The following is a 20951-nucleotide window of genomic DNA, read 5'->3' as shown; positions in this document are numbered from 1 at the left end:
TTAAAAGGAGGATCGATAGCAGTAAGTGAATAGTGTTGAAAATGTCCTAAGAGCATGCAAAGTGGGAAATTACATGATAGCTTATAAGTATGGACTGTACTCGGCAAAGGATGTACCATCATTAGGCAAATTGCACACTGAACAACTGTCAAATACCATTTCACCTAATTTAGACCTAATGAACTTGGTAGATGAGATCCCTGATGAATGAATTAAGGAGCAGTCAAAGTCTCATTTTGGATTCTGTGCTATCTAGGTCAAGAAGTTCCCAAAGGTATGCATGTATTTACTCGGTACATAAAAACATCAACTTTCTTATTCCTACTTCTGGTTAATTGTCTTACAAATATTTGTGGAATATGATTTGTGCTTTTCAGTTGGTGAGTGGTAGATAATGATATAAAAGACTTAGAAGGCCGGGCACGGTGGCTCACACCTGTAATCGCAGCACTTTGGGAGGCAGAGGTGGGCGGATCACGAGGTCAGGAGATTGAGGTCATCCTGGCTAACATGGTGAAACCCCATCTCTACTAAAAATACAAAAATTTAGCCGGGCACAGTGGTGGGAGCTTGTAGTCCTAGCTACTTGGGAGGCTGAAGCAGGAGAATGGCATGAACCCGGAAGGCAGAGCTGGCAGTGAGCCAAGATTGTGCCACTGCACTCTAGCCTGGGGGACAGAGCAAGACTCCATCTCAAAAAAAAAAAAAAAAAAAAAAAAGACTTAGGAAAACTGTTCCCTGCCCTCATGAAGCTTTTGAAATTTTGCTAATTTTCCTCAACCACTGTCACTGATGCTTTTTAAAATCAAAAGGATAAAAAGAATTTTGTAAGAGTCTAAAGTAACTCTTTCTCCTAGCAAGAGGGTTGATAAAAGGTCTATAATAAATGAGAAAAGGAATGAGGAGTCAAGGATGTCTTTTGACTCTATACTCAATCTTACCTACCTAAGAGGTGCAAATGACACTGTGGTTTTATTTGGAACTTTCAGGAAGGGGTCCGGATCAACATATTTCAGGAAGTACAAAAGATGTGTCAGAAGAAGCCTATGTCTGCCTACCTTGCAGGGAGGGCTGCCGCTTCTGTGCAGATGACAGCCCGTGCTTCGTCCAGGAGGATAAGTATTTGCGACTTGCCATCATCTCCTTCCAAGCCCTGTGTATGCTGCTCGACTTCGTTAGCATGCTGGTGGTCTACCACTTTCGCAAAGCAAAGGTAAACCCAGGTATCCTGGTTATGATCCTCTTGTTATAGAGCAACCTCTTATTTTTTTAAGCAAACAGAGTTTTCACATTCAAATTCCTTCTCTACTAAGCAGCAGTCTTTCTATAATGTGATTGGACTAGAATATGAAAGTTATATTCTTTAGCTGACCAGAAAAATAGAGATTAAAACATGATACTTTAACATTTACAGAATGTTTCCCCTTGTTTAGTTGGGATCTCAAGTGCTTCATTGACTTAAATGACTCTCCTTTACATCATGTCTTTGGCCTCTAGAGAAACTTATTCTGCCACTATCCAATGTATTATTAATTTTTTTGTATCTAAGAAGCTTTGTTATGTTTATTATATTTTTCTTATGTTTAAAGATGGTAAATGACTCAACTATTTTTTAGCACATTGTACTTTGAAGAATGAATTTATTTATGACCTTATATTTTGTCTTACATTAGTGTCCCAGAATAATAACAATCCTGGGAAGAACTTATACAGCTTTGGAGAGAACATATCCTTTGGTTCTATTCTAAGTAATCAAGAGTAGTATAGACCAGGAGCAGTGGCTCATGCCTGTAATCTCAGTACATTGAGAGGCCAAGGCTGGAGAATTGCTTGAGGCCAGAGAGTTTGAGACCAGCCTGACCAACATAGCAAGACCCTGTCTCTACAAAAAATAAATAAATTAAAAAACCATTTCTCTCCAAAAAAAATAATTAAAAATTTCTCTACAAAACAAACAAACAAAAACAAAAAAACAAAAACTAGCCAGTGTGGTGGTGCCTGCCTATAGTCCCAACTGTTTAGGAGGCTGAGACAGGAGTATCTCTTGAGCCTAGAGTTCAAGACTGCAGTGAGCTCTGATCACACCACTGTACTTCTGCCTGGGTGACAGAGTGAGACCCTGCCCTGTCTCAATAAAAAGGGGTGGGTAGAAGCATTTGTATGCCTTTCAGTCAGGGGTAAATGAAATGTTAAAATGTGCAGGACAAAGCTTTGGGGGAAGCTTTCTCAAGTTGGCCACCCAATTAGTTACATGTAGCCAGTGTTGTATTTGAATTTGTGGTTCTTATGCTTGCAGAAATGTATTTGTGCCATTGGAAAGAAAACAAAACCTAAAGTCTCCAATCTTTTCCAAATTCAAAGGACCTCTTTATACTGGGAAAGTTGTACAGATTGGTTTAGATTACAGAGTTCATTGAAGGTATAAAGTGTTCCCATTAGAAACTGTTTTAAAAACCCTCTGTGAATGGCATCTATTATGAAGCCTCAAGTTACACATTTTATTTTATTTTATTTTATTTTATTTATTTATTTATTTATTATTATTATACTTTAAGTTCTAGGGTACATGTGCATAACGTGCAGGTTTGTTACATATGTATACTTGTGCCATGTTGGTGTGCTGCACCCATCAACTCGTCATTTACATCAGGTATAAATCCTATGCAATCCCTCCCCCCTCCCCCCTCCCCATAATAGGCCCCGGTGTGTGATGTCCCCCTTCCCGAGTCCAAGTGATCTCATTGTTCAGTTCCCACCTATGAGTGAGAACATGCGGTGTTTGGTTTTCTGTTCTTGTGATAGTTTGCTAAGAATGATGGTTTCCAGCTGCATCCATGTCCCTACAAAGGACACAAACTCATCCTTTTTTATGGCTGCATAGTATTCCATGGTGTATATGTGCCACATTTTCTTAATCCAGTCTGTCACTGATGGACATTTGGGTTGATTCCAAGTCTTTGCTATTGTGAATAGTGCTGCAATGAACATACGTGTGCATGTGTCTTTATAGCAGCATGATTTATAATCCTTTGGGTATATCCCCAGTAATGGGATGGCTGGGTCATATGGTACATCTAGTTCTAGATCCTTGAGGAATCGCCATACTGTTTTCCATAATGGTTGAACTAGTTTACAATCCCACCAACAGTGTAAAAGTGTTCCTATTTCTCCACATCCTCTCCAGCACCTGTTGTTTCCTGACCTTTTAATGATTGCCATTCTAACTGGTGTGAGATGGTATCTCATTGTGGTTTTGATTTGCATTTCTCTGATGGCCAGTGATGATGAGCATTTTTTCATGTGTCTGTTGGCTGTATGAATGTCTTCTTTTGAGAAATGTCTGTTCATATCCTTTGCCCACTTTTCGATGGGGTTGTTTGTTTTTTTCTTGTAAATTTGTTTGAGTTCTTTGTAGGTTCTGGATATTAGCCCTTTGTCAGATGAGTAGATGGCAAAAATTTTCTCCCATTCTGTAGGTTGCCTGTTCACTCTGATGGTAGTTTCTTTTGCTGTGCAGAAGCTTTTTAGTTTAATGAGATCCCATTTGTCAATTTTGGCTTTTGCTGCCGTTGCTTTTGGTGTTTAGACATGAAGTCTTTGCCCATGCCTATGTCCTGAATGGTACTACCTAGGTTTTCCTCTAGGGTTTTTATGGTATTAGGTCTAACATTTAAGTCTCTAATCCGTCTTGAATTAATTTTCGTATAAGGAGTAAGGAAAGGATCCAGTTTCAGCTTTCTACTATGGCTAGCCAATTTTCCCAGCACCATTTATTAAATAGGGAATCCTTTCCCCATTTCTTGTTTCTCTCAGGTTTGTCAAAGATCAGATGGCTGTAGATGTGTGGTATTATTTCTGAGGACTCTGTTCTGTTCCATTGGTCTATATCTCTGTTTTGGTACCAGTACACACATTTTTATTATTAAAAAGCCTCTGTTAAGATTCTAGGAGATTGTGTTCATTTTGTTAATGTTATAGACTTTGATAGTCATTTAAAATGGACAATTTCATTAACAGAAGAATCCAGCACAAATTAAAATCAAGCTTAAAGCCAGCAAGAAAGTGCAAACAGGCAGATTGCTCCTCATTTAACCAATTAACCTTTCTTTTGCAACAAACTGTGTGTTATATAATAAAAATAGTAGGCAAGTAGAGTTGAGAAATATATAACCACTGTTACCTAGATAAAATTAATTGGTTTTGTAAAAAGCCTGTCAGTGGCATAGCAGGTAGAATTGAAAGGTCTGTTTATTAATTTCTCTGAAATCTCTCTGATATAATGTAATTCATTTATATGGTAGATAACACACGGTTCCCTATGAATTTTAATTGAGTTTGATAATTAATGATTGCTCTGCTAAATTAGTCAGTAATACATGGTAGGTAATTTACATTGGATATTTAAAAACCTGAGATAGTTCTGACAAGACCAATGTCTTAATAAATGTTAATGTTACTTAGCTTTGCCAGTTATTAAACCTTGCTAATTTCCCTGGACCTTCATGTGAAATATCATTTTAATGACCAAAATCCTACTTTACAGGACTATAATGAGAATACATAGTTTTACATGTCATTTTAGTGAAATTTCTATAGATTAAAAACTATTAATAGTAGGAATTGATAAATTAAACATTATCTAGTTTTCAGATGGTCACCTTTCGAAGAATCAGTTTTTGCAGAATGTAACATAATAAAAGAGGGATATAAGCTAATAAAGCGAATGAACATAGACCATGTATATTGATGAAAAGAAATGTTTGATGCAATTTTCTGCTGTGATTTCAATTGCTAAAAGCAATTGTAAAAATGATAGAACATTCCAGTATAGAGATTGGAGATTTATAGCATGTAGAATTTGGATTCGCTTTTTAAAGATTTCCTGTGTCTTTGCAACATTTCTTTGGATGAAGAAGAAACTTGATGATCTCTTTTGTAGCAATATTGACATTTCTTTAGGAGTTTCCTATTACATTCTCTACTCATTGATAATTAAAAGAACAAAGCCCACACAATTTATCAATTTACATCTATTTTGACAAAAAAATCCAATTGTAATACAGAAGTAGCATAACAATTGCGGGTAAGTGTGCAGACTCAGATTGTTTAGATTTGAATACTGTCTCAGCTCCTTGCATACTGTGAGACTTTGTGAGAATTGCTTAGCCCTTTTTTGTCTAGTTTTCTCCTCTGTAAAATGGTATTCACACGCCATGTACAAAAACTAAATTAAAATGGATCATAGATCAAAATGAGAGAGTAAAAACCCAAGGAAGTTTTATTAGGATAAAACATTGGCATAAATCTTCATGAACTTCAGTTAAGCAGTAGGTTCTTAAATATGACATCACAAGCATACATGACAAAAGTAGATAAATTTGACTTCATGAAAACTTTTTTGTATCAAAGACAGCATCAAGAAAGTAAAAAGAAAACACATAGAATGGCAGAAGATATTTGTAAATCCTACCTGTGATAAGGAATAGCATCCAGAATATGTAAAGGACAGGTAACCAATCAATGAAAAGAGAAGTAAAACCAATTTAAAAAGTGAGACAAGGATCTAAATAAACATTTATCCAAAGAAAATATATGAATAAGCCAAAATGTGTATGAAAGGATTATCAACACATAGTCACTAGGAAAACGCAACTCAAAACTAACAATACCCACTAGCATAGCTAAAAATAGAAAAGATGGTAACAAGTGTTGCAGATGTGGAGAAATTGACACTCTCATTCATTCCTGTGGGAAATGTAAAATGGTACAGCCCTTTTGGAAAATAGTTTGGCAGTCCCTCAAAAAGTTAAAACTCGAAGTATGATATGACCCAGCAATTCCACTCCCGGTATATATCCAGAAGAACTGAATATATATGTCTACAAAGAAATATGCACACCAATGTTCAGAGGACACAGATGAACCTTGAAAACTGCTAAGTAAAAGCGTTACAAAAGATCACATATTGTATCATTTCGTTTAAATGAAATGCTCAGAAGAGGCAAATTCATGGAGACAAGTAGATTAGTGGTTACCAGGGACTACCAGGAAGGAAGAATGGGGAGTTAGGGCTATTGAGCTCAGGGTTTCTTTTTGGAACAACAAAAATGTTACAAAATTAGATTAGGGTAATAGTTGCACCCCTCTGTCAATAGGCTAAAAACCACTGGATTATATACTTTAAAAATGTGAATTTTAAAGTATGTGTATTATATCTCAATAAATCTTTTACAAATTTTTAAAGGAGTTTACATCTTATTAATACTTACCTTCCGGGATTATTTAAAAGAGTTAATGAGATAATCCATGTAAAATGCCTTCCACTTAGTCTTTACTAGTTGTTTGTCTTTTGTAATATAATTTTGGACCTCTTTATAAAATTCATAATTCATGTATGCTTCCCACATTGGGGGCCAAGTATGACATTTAAAGTAGTTCAAAAGAATGAGAAGTTGGGAAACATAGCTGTGCCTCTTTGAAGGAGGCACCCAAGCTCCATAAGTATTCATTCATAGGCACATATGCAATCGCATACATATTTCTGTGCTGATAATCTTCTTCAAAAACCATTTACTGTGCATTTATTTATATGTGGCTTTTTGTCCTTTTCAAGAGTGATTACTTAGCATGCAAATAAAACCCAGTTTATTTACCTACTTATTGATACTACTGGCTTTTCTAGGAAGTTTCAATTTCCATCCGCACCCTCAAAATGAGAAACTTATGGAAATCTTTCCTGGGTATTGATTATGAAGTCATTAGGGATATTGAGAATTAGGACACATACTCCTTCTTGTGTTGTTATAATAGTTAGGAAAAAAGTAACAAAATAAAAATTTGTAATATAGGAATAAGTTTGTTACTATAATACTTTCCTGGTTTTAATTTAGCAAGATGAAAAACAGTTCAGAGCTAGAATGGCGAAACCTCTCATTTTATAGATAAGAAAATCGGCCGGGTGCAGTGGCTCACGCCTGTAATCCCAGCACTTTGGGAGGCCGAGGCGGGTGGATCACGAGGTCAGGAGATCGAGACCATCCTGGCTAACGTGGTGAAACCCCGTCTCTACTAAAAATACAAAAAAAAAAAAAAAAAAAAAAAAACTAGCCGGGCGTGGTGGCGGGCGCCTGTAGTCCCAGCTACTCGGAGGCTGAGGCGGGAGAATGGCGTGAACCCGGGAGGTGGAGCTTGCAGTGAGCCGAGATTGCGCCACTGCACTCCAGCCTGGGCGACAGAGCGAGACTCCGTCTCAAAAAAAAAAAAAAAAAAAAAAAAAAGAAAATCCAGGCCGGGCGCGGTGGCTCAAGCCTGTAATCCCAGCACTTTGGGAGGCCGAGTCGGGCGGATCACGAGGTGAGGAGATCGAGACCATCCTGGCTAACACGGTGAAACCCCGTCTCTACTAAAAAATACAAAAAACTAGCCGGGCGAGGTGGCGGGCGCCTGTAGTCCCAGCTACTCGGGAGGCTGAGGCAGGAGAATGGCGTAAACCCGGGAGGCGGAGCTTGCAGTGAGCTGAGATCCGGCCACTGCACTCCCGACTCCGTCTCAAAAAAAAAAAAAAAAAAAGAAAAAGAAAATCCAGCCCCTGAGAGATTAAGTTTCCAAAGGTCACACAGCTAGGTTGAAAAGTTTATGCATGTATATTTAGCCTTATTTCAGCATATGAAATAAAAACACTTCTAGAAGATTAAAAGTGTAAGTTAATAAATTAAGGCTAAGTGAAAATAAGTTTAGAACAAATTAGTTGAAATCAAGGGTGAGGTTAAGATATCAAATGGATTCCATGAGGGCTGAGATACTGTTCTCACCCCGTGCCAGTGGGAAGAGCTTTCCTGGAGTTTTCTAGTAGCAGTGCAAATGGGAGGAAAAAAAATAAGTCATAGTAGCCATAAAATAAAAACCAACCAGTCACTGAGATGAAATTCAAATATTCCTGGCACCGAGTCTTGGAAGAAATTTCTCCTGTGGATCTTTATATAGACAATATTGTAAAATGTAGTGAATGATAAGCATTCTTACATGGAATACGATAATTATTTTCATGGCTCTGTTCCTGTTAATTTCCCCAAATGTGTGCTGATATTTGAATACTTAAATACAGCTCATGCAAATAAATTCTGTAGGGGTGTCATAATGTGGTCCTGATACACTGTTCTTGGCTGATGTTAATGCAGGTAGTTTTAGAGTGTCTAGATCACAGTTGGCCAGTGTGCAGCCCACAAGTTACTGCTACATGACTATGGTTGACACACATGGTTTTTTTTTTTTTTTTCTCCATTTCATTCAGAATCAGCCTCAGAACCATTCTTAGGACTCTAAGCAGATTCTATGCATGAAATCTATTTGCTCTCCTGGATCTTGAAACACAGGAGGGCTGCAAATCCTTCATATAAACTTTTATAAGTACTGCTGGTCGTTACTGAGTTTTCAAAAGGTATTCACTGAGTGAAAACAAATTCGAGGTTCTATTCCCTATTAAGAGCAAGAAGGCAGTTGATTGTGAAGGTGTGTGCTATTATAATAGGTGAACCTGGGGATAGAATGCTGTGTGCTAATGATGGCTGAGGCATCTACCTAGACACACACCTGAAGAGAAGTACACACTCTCAGATGCCAGAAGACACCCTGAGGAAGGGCCAGGAAACACCTGGTTAGGGATGGCACCTAAGCTAGAATCTGAGACTTTTTCTCTTACTTCTTCTTTTGCCAATATGTGAACCAGGTTCTTTAATCCAGTTTCACAAGAATTCATAAAATGTCACATCTTAGTTGCCTTTAGGATATGCACCGTATGCCACTGAGGTCCTGCTGGAAGTGGGCCATTTTGGAACTGAGGCCCCTTTTATTCATATTAGAGTAGTTCCGAGAATTGACAAATCAAAGATAGGAAAACCAATAGCAATGTCAAACCTAGCAGCTGAACCAGTCCTTTTGGACGACAAGCAAATATATGTAGGGATAATGGAGAGTTCTCTGTTCTCAAATGAAATATTAGGTGATCATGTTGAAGAGACATAATATAGTATAGATACTTATGTCTTTTCAGTTGCATGGTTCTTCCAGGAAAGTCTAATTTTGAGTACATTTAATTGAAAGAGATTTGTCCAGGCCCAAAACATCAACGCTAGTAACTAACTACTAACCATCATTGACGAAATATTGGTTTAACATTTTATCATTTTAAATGACACAAATGAGATTCCGTTATATTCCAGGGTGAGACTTGTGGGATGATACCTCCAAGAGCAAATTAAAATTCACCCTGCAGAAACATTTAGGAAACTAATTACACACATTTGTCCCTATGCCTTTGGTTAAAGATGAAATCTGTCAGTAAACTGTGAGTAATTTTGAGCCCAGTGTGTTCTTCTAAAACAACAAGAATTTTAAAACAGTATTTTAAAGAGCCTGAATATTAAATATTTTTTAATTTATTCTACAGTTTTTTATCAAATATTATGACAAGGAACATATTTTTCCATTCGTGATTTCAAAGAGAGAGTATGGTTCCTTACAGCTATTAATAATGTCAAGTGTTAGTATAATTTATTTTCAGATGAAAATTTTGGAGAAACAAGGTACACTAGAAGGAACAGCAGCATATACCATTTCCGAACATAATCTTTTGTTTGACTTATTTTTAGTAAATTTTAGCATGTTTTGAGTTTAGTAATTTAGAAGAAAAAACTGATTTTTTAAAAACATGAACACACTGTAGTTGGTATTTTCTCCTCTATTTTTATAATCTTTCTTTTTTAAAAATTAGAAATTGACAAGAGATTTAATAACAATGCTAATTTTTTGTTTGAAAAAATGAGATGTTTTAGTGTATGTGAAATGACTTTCTAAGTGAAATTCTAATAGGTTTATTATAATGTTCTAATGACTATTTTGGTAAAATAAAGATAGGTATGTCATTTTTATTTTAGAAAAATTTTTATTGTTCATTTTCAGAACATTTTTTTATCATCACAAACCAAACTCTCTACCCATTATACAATAACATCCCATTTTTCTATCCCTTGGTAAACTCTCTTCTACTTTCTGTTGCTAAAAATTTGCCTATTTTATGCCTTCTGTAAGTGGAATCATATAATATTTATTCATTTGTATCTGACATTTAGCATAATGTTTTCAAGATTCATTGATGTGGTACCATATGTTATAACCTGATTTCTTCTTGATGATGAATGACATTGTTTGTATATACCACATTTTGCTTTTCCATTCATCTATATTGATGGCCATTTGAGTTGTTTCTACTTTTTGGCTATTGTGAATGATGCTGCTGTGAACATTCATGTACAAATATCTGTTTGAATCCTTGTTTTAAATTCTTTTGCTATATACCTAGTAATGGAATTGCTGGATCATATGATAATTCTAGGTTTAGTGATTTGAGGAACCACCAAACAGTTTTTCACAGAGGCCCCACCATTTTCCACCGGTAGTTTGGAAGGTTTACAATTCCTCCACACCCTAACTTACATTTGTCATTTTCTGTTGTTTTGTTGTTGTTGTTTTAATATTAGCCATCTTAATGAGTGTGAAGTGGTATCTCATTGTGGGTTTGACTTCCATTTACTAATGATTAGTGACAGTTGAACATCTTTTCATGTGCCATGGACCATTTATATATCTTCTTTGAAGTAGTGTCTACTTAAGTCTTTTGCCCATTTTATTTTCACAAGTCTATACATTGTGGTTCACTCTTGATGTTGTACACTGTGAGTTTGGACAGATGTATAATGCATTTATCCGCAATTATATTATGATGCAGATTAATTTTATTACCCTAAAAATCCTCCGTGTTCTGCCTTTGCCCATTTCTTAATCAGGTTATTTGGTTTATCACTGTCGACTTGTAGGAGTTCCTTATATATTCTGTATATTAATCTCTTACTGGGTACATGGTTTGCAAATATTTTCTTCCATTCTGTGATTTTTCTTTTTACTTTATCAATAGGGTCTTTTGAAGCCCCAAAGTTATTTATTTATTTATTTATTCAATTTGAGATTAGGTTTTGCTCAGTTACCCAGGCTGTAATGCAGTGGTATGATCACAGCTTACTGCAGCCTCAAACTCCTGGGCTCAAGCAACCCTTCCACTTCAGCTTTCTGAGTAGCTAGGGCTACAGATACATGCCACCATCCCCAGCTATTTTTGAAATATTTTTGTAGAGATGGAGTCTTGCTATGTTGCCCAGACTGCTCTCAAACTCCTATCCTCAAGCAATCCTCCTGCCTTAGTCTCCCAAAATGCTGGGATTACCACCATGAGCCACATTGCTTGGCCCCCAACGTCTTTCATTTTGATAAGGTATATCTATTTTTTCTTTTGTCACTTGTGCTTTTGGTGTCATATGCAAGAAATGATAGCCAAATCTAAAGTCATAATGCTTTTCCTCTATGTTTTCTTCTAGGAATTTTATAGTTTTAGGACTCACATTATGTCTTTAATCCATTTTGAGTTAATTTTTATATGTGGTGTAAGATCAGAATCCAACTTCATTCTTTTTTGCATGAGAATTTCCAGTTTTCCCAATACCATTTGTTGAAGACATGGTCCTTTCCCTGTAGAGTTGTCCTGTCACCCTTGCCAAAGATAATTTTATCATATATGTTAAGGTGTATTTCTGGACTTTTTACTCTATTCCGTTGGTCTGTATGCCTGTCTTTATGCCAATACCACATTGTTTTGATTACTGTAGCTTTAGAGTAAATTTTGAAATCAGAAAGAGTGAGGCCTCCACTTTGTTCGTTTAAAAATTGTTTTGGCTATTTGAGCTGCCTTGAAGTTCTATATAAATTTTAGGATGTGTTTTTCTGTTTCTACAAAACTATTGCTGGGATTTTGATCAAGTTTGCATTGAATCTGTGGATTACTTTGGGTAGTATTGCCATCTTAACAGTATTAAGTCTTCAGATCAATAAACACAAAGTATCTTTCTACTTATATGTGTCTTTCATTTCTTTTAGTAATGTTTTTAGTTTTCAGTATATAAGCCTTTTGGATTATCTCACATATTATCTTCCATAGTCTCAATGAATAACAAGTCTATGATTTTTCTTTTGTACTTAGCAATTGATGTTCCTCCTTCATGCTTTCTATTTCCTGTGGTTTATGGGAGGGAAGTATGGTATAATATGTGAAAATACATAATACATAAAAATTGGTCTAATGGTTAGAAGCCAAGACCTGTAGCATTTCTTGTACCTGTAGTCCACCTATAGGGGTATTGTAGAAGTTCCTTACTGATTTATAGAATTTTTTTCTTAAACCGAATTCTAGTAATGGCCAGCTGCTATATCCAATATAGATGATGTTATTTACTTCTATAGGTTTATAATGGATGATACTTCCTTCAACTTTTATTTTTCTAAGGCCTACAAAATTAATCTTAAATCTTATTCTATTGAACCAATAAATATAACATTATTTTAATTTTATTGAACTAAGAAAATATCACATTATTACAACAATATTATTTTGCTCCCTTTAATGGAATATGAATAAAAAATTTGGTGCATTTATTTTTTCCTTTTATCCCCCTTCCCAGTTTATTAAAATTTAATCTAGAGTTAGTTGCCATCAATGTTCAATAAGAGCAATCAGTCTTAAAAGGAAAACAATTCTCTAATGTTTTCTGGTTCTCACTACATTTAAGTAAATTGTTGGGACTTTCTATATGTTTATTGGGTATGATCACTCACTATTGGAACTTTCCAACTGTAATTTCTTGCTTTTGAGTTCTGACTTTTGGCTAATATTTTCTCATTATGAAATTTCTATATCACCAAGTAGTTTGTTCAGTAAATGGTAGTTTTAGATGCCTGTCATACCTGACCATCCACCCACCATTGACTGTTGCTTCTATACGGCAACAACGTGGCTCTGGGCAGAATTTGGGGTTACTGTCTTTTTCTCCAAAAGCCCTGTTATTACCACTTTATCATCTAGCATTGAACATGGCCCACATTTTGTCCTTTATAACAGGGATCCCAAACCCCCAGGGCTGCACAGCAGGAAGTGAGTGGCAGTGGGTAAGCCATCATTACCACCTGCGCTCCACCTGCTGTCAGATTAGCCATGGCATTAGATTCTCATAGGGGCACAAACCCTGTTGTGAACTGCGCATGTGCACTCCTTATGAGAATCTAATGCCTGATGATATGAGGTGGAACAGTTTCCTTCTGAAACCATCATCCCCCCACACTCTCCACACCTCCGTCCGTGGAAAAATTGTCTTCCAAGAACCCAGTTCCTGATCCCAAAAAGGTTGGAAACTGCTGCTTTATATAAAAAAAATTCCTCATCTGAATCCTTATTGACTTCCTAACTCTTACCATCATTGATTGTTCTCTTTTTATTGTAGTTGCAAAAAAAATGTGACATATACTCTCCAATTTCAGCTTGAATTTTTTCCTGAGATTGGAGAATTTCTTGTGTTATTATTTTATATTTCAATAGGGTTTTGGGAAACACGTGGTGTTGGGTTACGTAAGTTGTTTAGTGATAATTTCTGAGATTTTGGTGCACCCATCACCTGAGCAGTGTACACTGTACCCATTGTATAGTCTTTTATTCCTTACCCCCTCCCACACTTTCCCCCAAGTCCCCAGAGTTCATCATATCATTCTTATGTCTTTGCGTCCTCATAGCTCGGCTCCCACTTATAAGTGAGAACATACAATGTTTGGTTTTCCATTCCTGAGTCACTTCACTTACAAAAATAGTTTCCAGTTCCATCCAGGTTGCTGTGAATGCCATTGTTTTACTTTTTATGGCTCAGTAGTATTCCATGGTGTGTGTGTGTGTGTGTGTATATATATATATGTATATGTGTATATATATATACACACACACACATATATATGCACACACACATACATGTATATATGTATTTTCTTTATCCACTAGTTGATTGATGGACATTTGGGCTGGTTCCATATTTTGCAATTGTGAATTGTGCTGCTATAAACATGCATATGCAGATATCTTTTTAGTATAATGACTTCTTTTCTTCTGGGTAGATACCTGATAGTGATAGATCTACTTTTTACCAAATGGTAGATCTACTTTTAGTTCTTTATTATTTTTATTTTTTATACTTTAAGTTCTAGGGTACATGTGCACAATGTGCAGGTTTGTCACATATGTATGCATGTGCCATGTTGGTTTGCTGCACCCATTCATTCATCATTTACATTAGGTATTTACTTAATGCTATCTCTCCCCCATCCCCCCACCTCATGACAGGCCCCAGTGTATGATGTTCCCTCCCCTGTGTCCAAGTGTTTTCATATTCAATTCCCACCTGTAAGTAAGAACATAGTGTTTGTTTTTTTGTCCTTGAGATAGTTTGCCCAGAATGATGGTTTCCAGCTTCATCTGTATCCCTGCAAAGGACATGAACTCATCCATTTTTATGGCTGCATAGTATTCCATGGTGTATATGTGCCACATTTTCTTAATCCAGTCTGTCATTGATGGACATTTGGGTTGGTTCCAAGTCTTTGCTGTTGTGAATAGTGCCACAATAAACATACATGTGCATGTGTCTTTAAAGTAGCATGACTTATAATCCTTTGGGTATATACCCAGTAATGGGATGGCTGGGGGCTGGGTCAAATGGTATTTCTAGTTCTAGATCCTTGAGGAATCACCACATTGTTTTCCACAGTGGTTGAACTAATTTACACTCCCATCAACAGTGTAAAAATGTTCCTATTTCTCCAAATCCTCTCCAGCACCTGTTGTTTCCTGACTTTTGAATGATCGCCATTCTAACTGGTGTGAGATGATATCTCATTGTGGTTTGGATTTGCATTCCTCTGATGACCAGTGATGATGAGCATTTTATTCATGTGTCTGTCGGCTACATAAATATCTTCTTTTGAAAAGTGTTCATATCCTTTGCCCACTTTTTGATGGGGTTGATTTTTTCTTGTAAATTTGTTTAAGTTCTTTGTAGATTCTCGATATTAGCCCTTTGTCAGATGGGTAAATTGCAAAAATTTTCTCCCATTCTGTACGTTGCCTGTTCACACTGATGGCAGTTTCTTTTGCTGTGCAGAAGCTCTTTAGTTTAATTAGATCCCATTTGTCTATTTTGGCTTTTGTTGCCATTGCTTTCGGTGTTTTAGTCATGAAGTCCTTGCCCATGCCTATGTCCTGAATGGTATTGCCTAGGTTTTCTTCTAGGGTTTTTATGGTTTCAGGTCTAACATTTAAGTCTTTAATTCATCTTGAATTAATTTTTATATAAGGTGTAAGGAAGGGATTCAGTTTCAGCTTTCTACATATGGCTAGCCAGTTTTCCCAGCACCATTTATTAAATAGGCAATCCTTTCCCCATTTCTTGTTTTTGTCAGTTTGTCAAAGATCAGATGGTTGTAGACGTGTGGTATTATTTCTGAGGCCTCTGTTCTGTTCCATTGGTCTATATTTCTGTTTTGGTACCAGTGCCATGCTGTTTTGGTTACCATAGCCTTGTAGTATAGTTTGAAGTCAGGTAGCGTGATGCCTCCAGCTTTGTTCTTTTTGCTTAGGATTGTCTTGGCAATGTGGGCTCTTTTTTGGTTCCACATGAACTTTAAAGTAGTTTTTTCCAATTCTGTGAAGAAAGTCATTGGTAGCTTGATGGGGATGGCATTGAATATATAAATTGATAAATTACCTTGGGCAGTATGGCTATTTTCACAATATTGATTCTTTCTATCCATGAGCATGGAATGTTCTTCCATTTGTTTGTGTCCTCTTTTATTTCATTGAGCAGTGGTTTGTAGTTCTCCTTGAAGTGGTCCTTCACATCCCTTGTAAGCTAGATTCCTAGGTATTTTATTATCTATGTAGCAATTGTGAATGGGAGTTCACTCATGATTTGGCTCTCTGACTGTTATTGGTGTGTAAGAATGCTTGTGATTTTTGAATATTGATTTTGTGTCCTGAGTTCTTTAAGGATTCTCCACACTGTTTTCCATAGTAGTTTTACAAATTTACATTTCCACCAGTAGTGTAAAACTGTTCCCTTTTCAGCACATCCATGCCAATGTCTATTTTTTTTATTATGGTCATTCTTGCAGGAGTGAAAGGGGTATCACACTGTGGTTTTAATTTGCATTTCCCTGATACTTAGTGATGTTGAACATTTTTTATATGTTTGTCGGCCATTTGTATATCTTCTTTTGAGAGTTGTCTGTTCATGTCCTTAGCCCACCAAGAACCCAAAAGCAAATGCAACGAAAACAAAGATAAATAGATGAGACTTAATTAAACAAAAAAGCTCCTGCACAGCAAAAGAAATAATTAGCAGACTAAACAACCCACAGAATGGGAGAAAATCTTCACAACCTGTGCATCTGACAAAGGACTAATACCCAGAATCTACAAGGAACTTAAACAAATCAGCAAGAACAAAGCAAACAATCCCATTTTGTGTGTTATTTCTTATATTACCTCTCCTGCTTTAGCACTCCTGGGCTTCTCTCTTAGGACATCCTATTGCATATAGATTGGCTCTCAGCTTTCTTTTTCTATGTTTTCACTGTGTTATATTTGAATAGTTTCCTTTGTGCTTTGAGAAGCAGATCAAGATTGTCCTCTATTTCACTCCTTCAGCTTTCAGCAGTTTCCAAGCTGCTGTTTCCTATCTACATGTTATTTTAATATTGAGCAACTGTCTTTAATCTGTGTGCAATTGTTCCTTATGTTTTCTCTCTTTATCTGTGAAGGTTTGGGGGTTAAACAACCTGAGTTAAAATTCTGGTTCTTTAATTTTCTAGTTGTATGACACTAAGGTTGCATAGTTCAGCAAGTCATGGAATCTCTCTAGATGAGTTTTATCATATGTAAAATGTGGACCTCTCTCAGCCTTCATCGAATTGAAGAGACTTATGGTCTTGCTCTGGATTAAGCTTTGCCGTAAAGGAATGTTGTGGTTGCTTTAATCTGCTATCTAGATACTCAAACTTTCTCCATGTTAGCAATAAGGCTATTTTGCTTTCTTATCATTTATGAGTTCACTGGAGTAGCACTTTTAATTTCCATCAAGAACTTTTCCTTTGCATTTACTACTTAGTTTACTATTTGGCACAAGAAGCCTGTTTTTTTTTTGTTTTGTTTTTGTTTTTGTTTTTGTTTTTTAGCTCATCTTAGCTTTCGATATGCCTCCCTAGGTGTAATCATTTCTAGTTTTTCATTTGAAGTGAGAAACATGTGACTTTTCCTTTTTTTTTTTTTTTTTTTGAATACTTAGACACCATTGTAGGGTTATTAATTGGCCTAATTTGAAGATTGTTATGTCTCAGGGAATAGGGAGGCCCAAGGAGGGGGAGAGGTACAGGAGAACTGCCAGTCAGTGGATCAGTCAGAATACACAACATTTATGAAGTTTGCAGTCTTACATGGGTGTGGTTCATGATGCCCCAGAACGATTACCAGATTCACATGAAAGATGCGTGATCACCAGTCACCATAGCAGATATAATAATAATAAAATAATGAAAATGTGAGAATTACCAAAATGTGACACAGAGACATGAAGTGAGCACGTGCTGTTGGAAGAACGTCAGTGAGAGATTTGCTTGATGCAAGGTTTTCACAAACCTTTAATTTGTAAACAATGCAGTATGTTTGGAGTGCAATAAAGTGAAGCTCGATAAAATGATGTATGCTAGTATGAGTTTTACTTACCACAGTTTCAATGATGCAAAGTCCTCTAGATTATTGCCAATAATTCAAATTAGGTATTTTTAGTATTTTTTGCTATACATCTCGAGAAACAGTTCTTCAAAAATTATGGATTTATTTTTTTCAACTGCACTAGCTTTGCTTTTTTATCCTGATCTTTTCCTATATTAATCTGTAATCAAATGATGGATAAGCAGAATTCTGTCAGGAGCAATTCCAAAGCTCAGACAGAAGGTTAAAGAGAAGTAGATGATTATCAATTAACGATATAGCAGTGGGTGTGAAGGGTGTTGGGAGAAGGTCAAACCACTGTGTTAGTGACATGTGGGGCACTTACTCTTCGGGCTTCTGATAAGGAGCAATCATCATGGAGGGAGACTCATATACTTCCTACCACCTTTTTTTACTCCTACCTCTCACCACATCTCTGCTGCGTGTGCTTATTTATAGTATTGCTAACCTTAAGCCTACTCAGTGCTGACGGAAATGCAGAGAATTTGTTTTTTTCAGGAACTGGTCACTGGTTGGACTATAATAGTTTATTTCAGTCAGTATTGTATCTACCTATAACATTTCCCATTTACTGATATAGGAACACCACTGATGGCTGGCTGTTACTGCTAATCTAGGTTTTTAAAATTTGTATAATTTACATAATTTCAATTTTGGAATGAGAGAGGATTGGCACTTGCATGCCTTGCTTACACCACCATACCACCTAGAAATACCTGCATTCTTTAGTATTTTCTATCAGTCAGAAAATCTTAGACTTGATATGGATTCTTCTTTTCACATCAAGTTCTTACATATGAGCTTTGCGGACTTTGGATTGAATTTGCATATTTGCTCTACCCCACAACAGATTTAATCATTACTGTTTTTCTTAAGTTAATATTCACTTTTATGTATGTGTTTCCATTTAATATAATAACCAGTATAGGGCTGATTAGGTAACCTTGTATTCATGATTTTAATGAATTTAAACCTGTCTGACTATGTCCCTACAATAATTACTCAATCTTCCTCTTTATATATAAAATAACAAAATTAATGTCATTCTTTTATAGTCATACCTCTTACTAAAAGATGAATGAGTTGGAATATATAAATTATGTTGGATTGCTTTATACATTTGTTTCACTGACAGGATGTATTTGATGAAGAAATGAATTTGTAGATAATATAGCAAAAACAATGTTAAGGTAATATTATAAAAGAAACTGTTAGTTTTTGTAAAATATTTACTTGTTTTTCTGTTGAACAGTACTACTATTGCTTATCTTGAAAATCATTTTATTTAATATTTTCTTGTCACTTGGAAGTTAAGAGACTAAAATTCTACTGGTATTTATTAATTTTCTTTAAAAATGATACATTTGGCTAGGTAACTTCTTAAAAAATTTAAGCATTAATATTCTTTGAGTCTTTGAATCTGGTAGATCCAAACTCTTCATGAATTATATAGAAAGATTAGCTAGCAGTGATAACTGTCATTTCACTGGCTAATGTATTTTGGACATAAGTGTAATTGGATCCAGACAACTCTTTTAAGGGGTCCAGGAGTTTGAGGTTAAAAAGTGTATGTACTCCAAAGTCAAGCTTGATTAATGTCGTAAGCAGTTCAGGGAAATATGGAATCCACAAATAGGAATCATATTATGCTAGCTAGTGTGAGATGAATTTTTAATATCCTATGTGTATTTGAAGACAGATTGAAGGGATTTCCGGACCATTTCGAGAGTTACCAAAGGAGAATGTATCACTACTTTCAATTCCATACCTTTGTCCTTATGGGGGTAAGAAGACAAGTAATAATTAAAATTTATGTCATTAGCAATGAAATAGTTGATTCTGTAACACGATGTTTGATTTTATTTGCTTAACATTTTATTTCCATGCAATAAATTCAGATGTACATATGAAGAAACCTGGAGTGCTAGGCTTAAAGGTTGGAGCAGTATAATCATGCTTTTTGAATTATCTTCCGAATTATCTTCTTCGGAGCCTACGAAATATGCGTAGGACCATCCTTAGCATATTATACAGTTGGGTATAGCATCCTTATACAGTTGGGTATAAGCAGAGCAATCAGCGTGGCCAATGGAACTGTTCTGTTTAGGGATAGCCCACCTGAAGAATTATATTAACATTCAGGGTTTCTACAGAGGATGAAATACTTTATCTATCCAAGATATATTGAATTTACTGGGAGTTATCTCATTGCATAGCCTACTAGCCAATTCTCAGGAATTTTGAACTTGAGATAGTTTGAAAAGTATTTTCACAGGTGCTTTTCCTAAATATTTAAACATAAGTGAATTTCAAATAAAATGTAGTACTTTCAATTCTTATTAATTTTTACTTTTCTTCTAACAAATATGCATGGTATATGTTATTAAAATGCTAGAAGAAGTTTTATCTGAAAAATATATGACCTTCATGTCAGCACACAACACCCACCTCCATGTATTTTGTCAAAAAGCAAATATTTTATGAGTTTCAAATGAAGCTTAGTCCCACGGCTCAAATTCAGAGTTTTAAATGTTTATTTTTTCTTGTTATTGTGAAAATTATTTAGCTCATTTGTAGATTACCTTTCCTTAAAACTTCTTGTCAGGGATCAGGAATGTCTACATTCTCTGGTCACTGAGATTTTAAAATGCAAAGAGTGGGTTTTAGAACTACTATATCTTTATATAGTAGCAAGGAATTAGCATCCTTAACCTAAAAACCAATCAAACAAACCTCTTGGGAATCATGAGAAAAAAGAAAAACACTCAAAAGAAAAAAGGGCTAAGAATATTAATCAGAACTTTATAAAAATATATTCTCTATTTCCACGAGTATTAATAAATGCAAATTAAAGCAATGGCATGTACGTCCATAAAAATAATAATTCTCTCTGTTGGTGAAGGTGTTAGGAACTAACTACTCCCATCTATTGCTGATGGCCATGTAAAGTGATAGAATGTTTGGATGAAGTTTGATATACATGTAATAAACTTAAAAGTGCATGGTCATTTTAATTCTATAAGTCTGTGCTAAAAAAACATATATGTGCACCAAGATTTACAAATATATGCATATACGTACATATACTTAGATCACTATATATAGTGCAAACTGGGAAAAATTATATGTTCAAAATTCGGTTAGGTCATCATGCATTTACGTATGTAACCCATAAAATACTCGTAAAATACTAAATGATGAGTGAAATGTTTTTAATGTAGTATTTAACCATCACGTTCCCTAT

At 35.6% G+C, this 20951-nt stretch overlaps 1 protein-coding gene across 1 annotated transcript in view; it reads left to right on the top strand.

Moving 5' to 3' along the window:
• Nucleotides 1-20951, top strand: part of LOC105480013 (G protein-coupled receptor 158) — a 443658-nt gene that overhangs the window by 244875 nt on the left and 177832 nt on the right. Inside the window, exon 4 of the mRNA XM_011738438.3 lies at nt 990-1213. Within this exon, the coding sequence (XP_011736740.2) occupies nt 990-1213 (224 nt within the window). The remainder of the gene's footprint in view (nt 1-989; nt 1214-20951) is intronic.

The sequence above is a fragment of the Macaca nemestrina genome, chromosome 9, assembly GCF_043159975.1.
Source record: "Macaca nemestrina isolate mMacNem1 chromosome 9, mMacNem.hap1, whole genome shotgun sequence".
In the NCBI taxonomy this organism is placed as follows: Eukaryota; Metazoa; Chordata; class Mammalia; order Primates; family Cercopithecidae; genus Macaca; species Macaca nemestrina.
This window is presented reverse-complemented; position numbering and strand designations above follow the sequence as displayed.